The sequence below is a fragment of the Bactrocera oleae genome, chromosome 6 (assembly GCF_042242935.1).
Source record: "Bactrocera oleae isolate idBacOlea1 chromosome 6, idBacOlea1, whole genome shotgun sequence".
Lineage (NCBI taxonomy): Eukaryota > Metazoa > Arthropoda > Insecta > Diptera > Tephritidae > Bactrocera > Bactrocera oleae.
Window position 1 is genome coordinate 62,122,862 of NC_091540.1, and position 12,821 is coordinate 62,135,682.

General features: G+C 31.6%; 1 protein-coding gene across 1 annotated transcript; it reads right to left on the reverse strand.

Annotated features, from left to right (window-relative positions):
• Positions 1-1,078: 1,078 nt before the first annotated feature.
• On the reverse strand, positions 1,079-12,565 carry SecCl (Secretory chloride channel). Its single transcript, XM_014248303.3, has 7 exons — positions 12,217-12,565; positions 4,268-4,395; positions 3,803-4,201; positions 3,566-3,724; positions 3,273-3,428; positions 1,967-2,334; positions 1,079-1,896 (listed from the first exon to the last, which is right to left on the reverse strand). Exons 1-7 carry the CDS (start codon positions 12,294-12,296, stop codon positions 1,624-1,626), a joined length of 1,563 nt encoding a protein of 520 aa, XP_014103778.1. The 5' UTR covers positions 12,297-12,565; the 3' UTR covers positions 1,079-1,623.
• Between the last annotated feature and the right edge of the window lie 256 nt (positions 12,566-12,821).

Sequence of the window (12,821 nt, forward strand, 5' to 3'; positions counted from 1 at the left end):
CGGTATTATACAGTTATAAATACACCAGTTATATTGTTATTTACTCAGTATAAGAAATATTTATATGGTTCAGTTGGTTATAATGATAAAATATAAATTCTCAGGATGTAGAGTTTGAGGAACCAGTGGTTTCCGGGTAATATATGTATATGTATTTGTGTGTCGTATATGTGCGTACATATGTACATCAAATGCATGTATTTGGTATTGACTCTCTACAGCAAATGATAAATTCTGAATATGGTTTAGAAAAATTAAGAAAATCACGTAATTTTTAATAACTTCGCAATTCAAGCGTTAACTATTGTATATAACTAGATTTGGTTAAATTAATTCTTATACAAATTTAATGAAACTTAAATTTAAAATGAAATTTTATATGGCCAAGGGATGACTAAAAAACATACATATTCTTTGGGAAACGTTTCAGACTGTTACAACAACAACAAATTAATCTGTAAAAATTAACCAAAAATAGCTGTATGAGTTTATAACTGCTCGGTATACGGAACAGAAAGTCATGTATACTTATTTTTAAAACTAGCTGTAAAAACATGAAATCATCAAATAAAAAAGCTATTTAATATTTTATTAAAAATATGCTAATATTGAAAAACGAGCATTTCCTCCTTATGAGTTAATTAAATTTCTGTAAAGTTTATTTAACGTTTTAAAAAACTTGTTTAAGAATATGTGTAACAACATTTCCGTATATGTTCTTTATACTAAGTAGGTGTAAGTATATGCACATACATACATACATAGATGTAAGTGTGTGTGGGTAAAGTACCATCGGCGAATTGCAAGATTTTCAAAAACCCATTTTATCACTTATCACCGTACTGGTTACTAATTAAAACTCATATTTAATTAACTGTAAATTAATTTTCAATGAAATTTAATAATCGTCTCGCTGTTTTGCCAACAACTTCATGAGCAATTATTTGACTCATCAACGACTGATGCAAAGTGAGTTGATAAGGGATGTGAAGAAATTGCCAAATCATTGTGTGATATAAATTAATGAAATACCCATCGAAGCGTACGTACTAATATTACAAAAGCAAAAACAACAAAATATTCTTAAAAAACATTTATTTTTCAGATAAAAAACATGTGTAAAAATTGTAGAATCTTCGTGTTCGGTCTATTGGCACAAGAACTCTCTAGATACATACATATGTATGGATGTACATTTGTTTGTATATATGTATATATATTTACATATACGTATGTATATATATAGAACGGAAGATTTTGTTGAATGCCTTCATGCATTTAAGTACAAATGAATGAAACTTAAATATATACCTACATATGCAACTACGTACGTATGTATTTAGGTAAGTATATATGTATGCGTTTTAGCTGACTTAGTGACTAGTTTTGCGGGAAAAGGCAAGCTAAATGTTGCATTGTTACATACATTTATAGTATATAAGCGGTTTATCTACAGAGTTACATACATAGTATACGTATATATCTGCTTATGTAAAACGGTAACTTAAAAATATTATTTGGTATGTACATATATAAGTATATGCTAATTGCTAAATAATACTACAATGTTCTTATAAAATTAGCTGTGTATGTGTGTGCGTATGTATGTTCGTTTGGATTGTATCAAAAGCAATAGACAAATGTCCAGTAGAGCGCATTGAAAGCCAAAAACATAACCGGAAATAGGAAACGTGAACGCCGATCGATCCACATGGCGATCTCTTGTGGTGTCATTGTTGTAAATGTTGTATGATCAGGATTTGCTTCCTTCTCCTTATCACTCATGCCGTAATTTCCACCCTTATCAATATTAATGACATGATCAGTACCGTTGCTATTGCGCTCACTCGTCACAGAAGCTGTGTCTGCGCACTCGGTGGTAATAATCGGTAGGTTCTGAAAATATTTATGGAATTTTACAGTTATTGTACTTTTCAACCGCTACTACTTCGCCGCATTAACTTACATGTACAGTTAGGTAATTGTTGTAACCCGGATTGGAATTACCCTTCAATACGCTTTCCGTGCTGGATGTTATATTATCGAGACTGGAACAGGAGCGCGTGCGCGACAGATTATTCTTATTTATATCGCGTCTGGTTGGACGCGGTGTTAGCGAGGCCTTCACTATGTATTTACTATTCACTTTTTTCAATTCCACATTTTCTTTGCGTCGCCAAATCGTATTGACGAAGGCAAATTCGACCAAACTGCCGAAGATGAAGAATGTGCAGCCGAGAAACCAAATTTCAGATACTTTTATATAACTGACTTTGGGCAAGGTTTTCGTTTGGGATGAGGACAATGTGATGAATGATAACATAGTGCTGGTGCCTGCAAGAAAATTGCATCAAGTGAAAATTTTAGTATGAGAAAAACATATTATATTGTTATAGATGAGTATGAGATGATGATGGCTGGTTTTTAAAGGAATTTTAAATGCAATCTTACATAAAATTCTTTTTTTTTGCTCCTAAATGTAGGCAACATTTTCTAAAACTAATTTATAGTCAAAATTTTGTTCTGATGACTTTTACAGAAGCCTAAAGCTTTATTTTTATAATTTAACTTTATTTTGCTTGTCGCCTAAAGGTAGGCAACTTTTTCTTTTTAAAATAATTTTCGACCAAAATTTTAATCTTGCGTTTGTTTTTATCGTGAAAATATTTTGGTTTTTGTAATTTCATTTTCAATAATTGACAGAAGTTAAATCTGGCCTTAGCTCCATAATGTAATATTTTTCTGGGCTCCTAAATGTAGGCAACATTTTTGGAAACAAATTTCTGGTCAAAATGTAAATAATGATAGTTGAAGAGTATTTTAAAAGGTCTGAACCTTTTTAGTCCAACTTCCATTCATTGGCGCCTAAAGGTAGGCAACTTTTTTCTTTTAAATTCATTTACGGCTAAACTTTTAATCTGGTTGGGCGACAAATACCTTATGTTCAAAATGTGTACTTTTAAGATTGAGAGCAAGCTCGAAACAAGCTAATTTTAAGCTCAATAAAGCTTAAATATTAAGCTCCAATGGAGATATGAAATTTATACACTGCTTTCTTCTCTCTAAAGAAGACAGCTGCTCGGAGTAAACAGCAGCTTTATTCGAGACAATTTTTCTAGTCAGAGACTGCAGAATTTGTAAACAAAGTCAGCTGATTTATCTTCTTCCGATTTTTACAAATTTTAGAAATTTTCGCTTACACTTTCAATTTATATTGATGTGAGGTGAAAGTTAATTTTCTTTTCGAACACAAATACTATTTAAATACTTACCTAACATGATACGGGGAGGGGACTGATCGGCCTGCAACCAAAATGAAACCCACGAAATTGCAACGATCATCATTGAGGGCAAGAAATAGTCCATCAAATAGTAACCGGTCTCACGGCTAAGATGAACCGTAAAACTGAGTGAACTGTAATTACCAACTGCAAAAATAAAAGAGCATAATAATTAAAATTACATATGATTACATATTGAATATCATAAAGTCCTCACACACAACCAACAATAACCCGATTATAACCGAAACTTTCTCTTAAAGAACCAACAATATTTCACTCACCGAACGATCCATGTCGCAAATTAATACCATCCGAGTTAACAATCGTTTCGTTATACCAAAAGCCTTGCATATAATATTCGGTTAGATGCATTTCCGGATCGAATGAGATCGGCGAATAAGGCTCCCATTTGAGCACCATTTCCGTTTTGTTGTACATCCCTGTAAATATACACAAATTTGTTTCTCATTTGCTCTAAAAAAAGCAACTCTCTCCTTCTCTCTCTCTCTTCAACTTACAACTCTCCAATACAGTCGCGCAGAATTGCTCGTCAAAGGGAAACTTCTTGAAGTTCATGTAACAATAGAGCGTTGCCTGCAAACGCTGCGATATGACGACACGTCCTTCGGGCGATATCGAGGTCAAAACATCTTTCTCATCTGTACCCAAAATGCTGGAGTCACGTTCGTTGGCGAAGAAGATATGCGGCAGCCAAAGGCGTTCGCTCAAATGTTTCTGCCCGATGATATTGTCGTGTCGCTTCAACTCTTTGTAAGCCAGACGACTGTCGTTGAAGCTTAACTGCAGTAGCGCGTGCATTTTAAATTGCAACAAGTCGGAATTAAGATTTTGCAAGAAGTACACGTAGATGCGCGCCGTAACAGTAACGGGCAGACGTTCACCATTCATGCCATATTCTGTAAATAAGTACAAATATTTATTTATTTTGTATTTTTTATAAAATTTTTTCTTTTTTAACTCACCGATTGGTCGCTCCAAACGATCATAACGGCATACGTGCGTTAACCGCTGGATTAGTTGTGTTTGTTGTAAGTTTGTAGCGTTCGAGATTGGCGGACAATCTTCCTCCACTTCAGCAGCAAGTGACGCTCTGGAGAAGGGCAAGCAATAAATAGACTGTATTAATTTGTTACAAGCCGATGTTGAGGATTCAGAGAAATTATGTAGGCTTATAACTTAACTAACACAGTTTTGAGTTTACTTTATTATGTACCTATATTTAGAAGTTGACATATGTATATAAGCTACAAAAAATATTAATAAGTTTTTTAGAGCTATGTGCTAACTTGATATTAATTTTATGTTTTAGAAAAGTATTCCACCAAGCCCCGCTCCATAAGTGCAATTCCAATGACAAAAATTAATAGATTAAATTATGACTTAGTACTTTGCGTAACTACCACTTGCAAAATATAATATGAAGCCGGAAGAAGGGTACAGGATTACAGAAAACTATTATTTCGACGACCATTAACACGATAGTCAGTAACTGGAACGGATCTAATTTTATATCGGACCCAGGACTGTGAACTCGACAGCATTCCTCAAAAATATTCGATGTTGCTACAACAACAATATTTTGTGGACCTTAAGAAAGTAAGAGAAAGAGGTTGACGAATAATTCGGATAATTACAGGTCTAGTCTGTCAACATAGATATGCCGTCTGAGTACCAAAACAATTTTTTTGGAGACCGTGAATCCGTTGGATCTCTGTTAAAGCAGATAAAATCGAAATGTTAAAGAAACCGTGCGCATCGTATTGACATCTCTTAACGGATCGACTTAGTACATTTTGGTTAATGTTTTGGACATGCTATACTCATACAAAAAGATCTGAATCTTTTGTCGTCGGTTAGAGGTCACAAAAGAGATGCTTACCAGCTTAGCTGAGTACCCTACATTTGATAAAACCCAGCATTACAAAGGAGGAGACGGGTTTATGAATATGACGTCCAACAATCTAGCGAATGGCGCTCCTAAAATGATCCGAAACTTCATGGATTTTTCACCACGATTATGCGCCGTCATATTCTAACGTCATTGTGACTGACTTTTGATCATAGACGAAATGAGATTTATCGCCCAGCCACCGTATTTGCCAGATTTGATTCCCTGTAACTTTTGCCTGTTTTCGAAACTTAAATCTTAGTTTCGGGGAACGCGCCATGAGTCGATTGAAGTCATTCGCTGAAGACTGTGAAGGCCACTATAACCGAATCTTATAACAAGTGCACTTGAAATTGGATTAAACGTACTGGCTCTGGAGCCTATTTTGAAGACGATACTAAAAATTTGTATGAGAATTGAAAAAAAAAAAATTTTTTTCTCAGTCCGAATCAAATTCACACATTATTTCTTAAAATGGATTATTTATACTTAGGCTCTTTAACATATAGCTTTTAACCAAGACAAAACCTTTTTTTTCAAATTGGACTTAAGTTACTCTTCCGTATAAGTTTCATTTACAAATAATTGCATTAACAGAAGTGCGAGCGCCCTGAAATATGCAAACTAAATTTATTAATGGCTATACTGCTTAAAATTAATCATTTATTGTTTTTTCTTTTCAATAACAAGCACAGTAACCACATCTTAGTCAAAGTTAACCGGGAAGTATTCGGACGATTTTTAAAATCTGCCTTTTGCATACAATAGAGAGCTATTAAAATATTCAGAGCACACTTCTATGTGCATGAGCCGACATTTATTGGGTTCGACTGCAAAGTTTTGCAAATATGCAACGGCAAACAACATGTTCTACCCAGAAAATAAATGTTTTAATATGCCAATTGGATGGTGTGCTAATTAAAAGTGTCAATTTCGCTGATATGAAAGAGATCAACCGTGACGAACTTACCGTTGTTTGTGTTCAGTTGACAAATGTCGTGCTGTGCAAATATTTATTGAAATGTGCAAATAAAAAATACGCGGCAATAAGCAGACAAACATACTTATATAGGTGTATTTGTATGTATACACTATATATTCATAGTTGTGCGCTTGCATTTTATTGAAGGCATACACATATGTATAAACATACATACAAGTACATACTGACCGTATGTATAAGACTTCAGGGGATTTTGAAAAACTCATAAAACTGTGAAACACTAGCGAATAGTGTATCGACAGTTGAGAAAATACAAACAAAAAAAAGCACATTTTGGAAAACAACAACAACAACAACACGAAAGTGCTTTGGGTCCGTTATCATTGTGGAGTTAAGTTCATTTGCGTATTTCTTTAAAATCTACGCGAAAGCCCAACAACAAAAACAAATACATATAACTGTATATAAAAATGTGTTTGTGCAACTTTTAAGGCATAATCCCGCTTGTTTTTTTTAAACTCTGGAATAATAAATAATATTTTGCTAACCTTCGCTGTCTTAAAGGACAATTTAAATTATATTTAGTTTTACAACCACATTTATTTAAAGAAAAAACAAAAAAAAAAAAATAAAAAATTATATATAATTATTTTGGCTATAGCCCTATATTGTGTCGCATGCTATCGAAACGAAATATATTTTGTCAGCTAAACACTTATCGCTTCTCATTGTTTACCCAATATGCAACACAACGTTTTGTATAAATATTTTCCATTAATTTGTGCATAAGCATCCCGCAATTATTTACTATTGGATTTTCGAAGCTCATTACTGTCATTGTTTTCTTTGAAAAATAAAAAAACTTTAATGTTTTAATGCTTTTTTAAATGCTTTCGTAATCAACTGTGCACACGCATACACTGACATCTACACAGATATTCTATGGCGGTTTGTTTACTCATTGGCGGCACTTTTATTAGAACAGGCAACACACATACACATGCATACATGTGTACATATATGTTATATAAGAAGGTACATAATTAAAAAATTGTGCAAACTGTAAAGAAAACTAATTTTTTATACGGAAATAAGAATTAGAACAGCTGGTATGTGGCTACGCTAAATAAGGCATATTTAGTTTGCCACGAAGTTGCTAACACCCAGAATGAAATGTTGCAGAATCTATAGCAAATATATAGAAATGAACAGCGTGACGAACTGAGTCAATTTAGCCATGTTCGCTTGTTTTTTTTTTTAAATATCGTTCTCAAATTTTGCACACGTCCTTTCCTTACCAAGAAGGTGCTCACTTGTCGGAACCACCGATCAAACTAATCGATCAAAATTAAGTCCTTGTATCGTAAACTTTTTTATTTGACAAATTATCTTCACGAAAATTGCCATATATATCATCCAAGGCAATGCTACAATTTTCGAACGTATTGTTCTGTTCGGATCACTATAGCATATAACTGCAATTCAAATTGCCCGATCAAAATCAAGAAAATCTTCTTATACCTTTTTTTAGTATAAGAAATGCTTCGGTCCAGCCGAAGCTAACCTTTTTTCTTGTTTAGTTTATAATTTTCTACTATATAATATAATTTAAGCTTAAAATAAGTAGAATTTACTTGATTTTTTTATTTTTATATATTTTACTTCTTATCACAAACTAATTACAGAAAGTATTTTTACTCTACAAAATCCTCAATTTTCTATTAATGATATTTATTTTAATACCTACGTGATCATTTGCAGTATTAACCATCAAAGAAACCATCATTTTACTTTCAACATAACAAGTGTTAAGTATACTAGTCAACTGCACTCGCTGCCTAACTACCGCTTTACTCTCACAATCGCTAATACTCTTACAAATTATAAATAACAGAAAAGTGTGTTCTAAAATTATCATATCATATCTAAAATGCAGGCACTACTAGAACTTAATATCCTCACTAATTCATATTAATTGCCTTGAGCTTGCTAACATTAGTGTAAATTGATACCCAACGCACTAAAAAATCTTAGAATTTTAACAGTAACAGAAAATTACTTAAAATTTAATAAGTTTTTTGAAAACAAGTATTTTTTGATTCGATATCAAGTGTTTAAGCCCCAATTAGTCGTTTCTTGCTATAAAAACCATTGCGTCGACCATCACAAGGGTTAAAACTGTAGGCGATCTATGCAATCTAATTCTTTGAATTGAGTCACTATGACTCCGCATATTTGGACTCAGATATTGCTTTAGTGTCAGACTGCTTTACTTGTTTCAATTTGGGGGCTGTTGATCTAAATTGAATAGAAATATGTTAAGACTACTGTATGATAGATTTTCTGTCAAATTGCTGGCGGATAAACACACCTGGAACCTCTCAGATACATTTCTGCATCCACCTTATTTGAGATTGTCTTCTCTTTGAAATATGATTTGTGTTGGGAAATCGGCTCATCACAAGGTGGTTTGGTAAAATATTCAAATATATTATTTATTGCAGAGTTATAAATGTCATTTTTGACAGATGTTCGCTTGACAGTTTTTACATATTGATCTGCTGTAATTGTTATTTTTTCAAGAAAGGAACATAAAATGATTCAGATCACTCCAAACTTATTAAAGTTAGGACATACTGAATCAAAAAGAAAAATAAAATTTTCTTATTGATATTCACTGCTACCCATACTTTGACGGCTTGGGCTTTTCTAATGGCAAATCATCAGGCGCTATTCCCAAATAAGCGAGTGAAATCTCTCATTAGTTTAACAAAATTCTTGTATATATTTTGTTAAAATTATTTTATGTATGTATGTGGATATATTTACGTGTTACCATTCTCACAAATTGTATGAAATTTAGGTTTGAAAAAGTTTTTTGACGCTTGGCGGATTTTGTATTTATTTATTTTTATATTAGCTGTCTTCAATTCACTATTTCTCTGCTCAATTCAACAAAGTTATCGCGCTGAATTCGTACAAAAGAGTATGCGGATACCTCATTAAAGTGGTATAGCCGCTATCTTTAATGCTTATAAATTTTGTTTTGCATATTTTAGATCAGTTTTACTGGTATTGTGAATGATGACAGATTAAGCTCCTTTTTTTCTTGTATTTTTAAAACTTCAGACTTAAAATTAATTATTATAAATAGTTTATAGAAAACCAAAATGTAATCCAACGTTTTTTAACATAATACACATCACGCCACAAGTGCTGCGCCTTTGTTTGAGCATCTGGTATAGTTTGTTCGATTCGTTGGAGAGTAACGCTTGGCGAATAGAAGACAGCTTTTATTAAAAAAGTTATGCGCTTAAAAGGCACATGTTGCTACTCTTCGAGTAATAAAATTAAAAGTATTAAAATTTTTGAGAACGCAATACTCAGTAAAGTATATGTATGCGCTTTGTGGAAATCTCATCAAGTTCAAGTTCACTGCTATCATTGTCCTCTTAACACTACTAAATAGTTATTGCTGTCAGATTTGAGTGTGCTCAAGTCTGTGCTTGAAGTTTGATTTTATTAAGACTTTTGTAATTTCGAGATTTAATGGAAAAATCTTCTAATTAAGATTAATACTAGGTTCTGCTTTGTTCAGTCAAATTTAAAGATTATGGTAGTAATAAATATATACGAGTGAATATCTATTTTGCGCTCATGGTTTTTCATACATACATATGTATAATATAGTTTGATAAAAAAGTTATTAAATGTTGTTTTTTTTTTGACAGTTTAAGAGTCTTTAATACATCAGTGTACAATCTAGTTTCGATCTTACTATATAAAATGTCTCCTAACTTGGAAATACACCATAATTAATAAATTTGATTAAAAACACATCAAAACTTAATATATGGTCTAATAAAGAGAAATTTATTAGTTATGCATTGAATTGAAGGTTTTATTTAGCATAGTTAGAATGATCCGCTATAGGTCAAATATGCATTAACTTATTGCTAATTCCTTAATGACACTCTCATAGAAATTCTCGGCCCTTAGAAAACAAAACGTTGAAAAATTATTTATCATAAACAGGAACAGTTAGAAATCAGTTTATGCTAGGCCCGAACTATAATGTGTTTGCATACGAAACTCCTAAAGAAGCTCCAATTGCTTATGGAGAGTTACTATCAATGTGTGTTACGTGACGTTATCCTTTTGAAATAAAATTCCTCTCCCATTAGCCAAAGCTGGCCGCTTCTGGGTGATTATTTGCTTCAGACAAAGGATCTTTACCGGAACGTATGCGACCGAATTAAAATCGTTTGTGATTAGGTGTTACAGTATCAGGACAATAAACATTATACACATTTTCAGGCGCCAGGCTTGCGTTTTTGTATTTATTAAAGAAAAACTGTAAAATAGGACATCTGTTTTCCATCCTTGACGCGTCCTCAAACAATACTGAGTTAAGCGATCACAAAACAGTCTTAGAATATTTTTTAGTTCAAAACCTTATCTTTCTAGCGCCAAATAACGTAACTAGATCGCACTTATGCAACTCGAGATACAGATTTCTAAAATCATCCAGCGAAAAAATAATGGATTTCTTTTTACTACATACCACTTTATTAACTGGTTTTGTCATATACTATTTTATAGTTTTAGCATGCCACTTTTTAAATAAAAGTACAATTACAAATCATATTAAAATATTGCAAAAAAATTGTACAACTTATGCAAAAAAAAAATTTTTTTTTAGATGATTTGACTGAGAACTTTCCACTTTCTATTTCAGAATACACTCTATTTTCACATAATTTCATAGTATTTATTATGGTAAAGATATTTTGAACTCCAGACTGCCTAAAATTATATTTAAAACATATATTATAGAAACTGTTTGATGAATTAAGCAAGTTCTAATTTTTAATTAACCTATTCAAAACTATAAATTAAAATTGATTTTTAATTATTATATAAATCATCAAGTCGCCAAATTTAAGCACAATTTTTTGTAATTTTTTAATAATTAAGTTGGCTAAAATAATTTTGTAAAATTTTTGTTTCGAAAAATTGATTTATACCACATCAACCTTTCCGGCACCCTGAACGTTAATTTAACACATAAATCATACAACTCCCGTTGCTAATACAATTAAATGCATAAAAAGTTCAAACACACTACACCTTGCACTTTAACATTTTGATAAATTAATTTCTTTAGCGCAAATACATCACCCACTACGCGTTATTTGGGCGAATACAAGTTCCAATAGCGAAAAATACAAGTTTTGAACGCGCCAAAAAATGAAAAACATAAATAAATAAAGAACATGTGTGTAAAAATTGCATTTTACAACGTCACTTAACACATTTTTTACGCACTTTCGATTTTTTTCCCGTCGCAAGCGTTTATTTGAGGTTAACTCGACCTTCAACTAACGAATAGCGGCGTCTCGCTAATGTTTGTTGGTACACGCCAGTGCGTATGAGTGACAATTTGCAGCTAGTACAAGCTTTCAATAGAGATTTCATTATCAATTTACATGTAAGTATGTGTATACATATAAGTACCGGTTTCTAACGCAGTCAACGTGTAAGCAAGCAACAGAAAAAGTACAAAAAAAAAACAAAAACAAAAACATGTTACATGTGTTCACACAGTCAGCTGAGTAAATACATACATACATATATGTTTGTGCACCTATATTTTTATTTTCCATTTAGTTTTTATTTATTTTGGCTGTTTTATTTTATTTTTTTAAGATATGTTTTTTCTTGTTTTTAATTTTGTGTTTAGTTGTTTTTTTTTTTGTTTTTGCGCAAACGCATTTTTTTTAGCAAATATAAAATAGTAGCGCGCCACAAATTCTAGTTCAAGGCGCTGCGAATCTCGTTAGCAGCATACGGACATAACATTATCGGTAATTAGGCGTGTTTTGTCGAACTCAACAAAAATCGTTTGCAATATTTTCAAATGCACTCAAAAGTATTCTCGAAAAAAAAAAATAAACCGTAAGCAATTTCGATAAAACAGTAACGTGAAAAATAGGAAAACAAATTTAAATACATCGCTTATTACTTTATGAGTAATTTTTACGTAGAAACAAGCGTTCACGCTTTGCAGATAAACTTACGTTGACGACAGCTGTGTGGTGGTGAAAATAAAGCTGAGTAGCAGTACTTTGGTCACGATGTGAAAGTGTATATTTCGCATGTTGTATGTGTTTGTTGTTGTTACTTTGTTTAATTTATTTAATGAGAAAACACAATTTTTCAAATTATTTATAAATTAATTTTTTTATTAAATTGTTTTTTTGATAAACTTTTGATATATTTTTGATAAACTTTTTGGTTTTAGTTAATTGTTTATATTTAATTTTTAATTTAATTTAATAATTATTATTTTTTAATTTTTGTTGAAAAAATACTCTTTTTCTAATTATTTGTAAATTTTTAAAATAATTTTTTTTAAATTAAGTTTTTCCTAAAACTTTTTTTTTTTAAATAGTTTTTGTTAACATTATTAATTAAATTTTTTTTAAATATTTTTTTATATACTTGTATGTAAGTAAAATTTTTTCTTTTTTTGCTATTAATTTTTTGAAATATTTGAAATTAAAAATATCATATTTAATATATTTTTTTTTATATCTTTCTAATGCACCAAACAACTTCACAGAATTTTCGCCGCAATTTTTTTCCACGCGGCCAACTTAACCGTATAGGCGTTTTCAGCGCT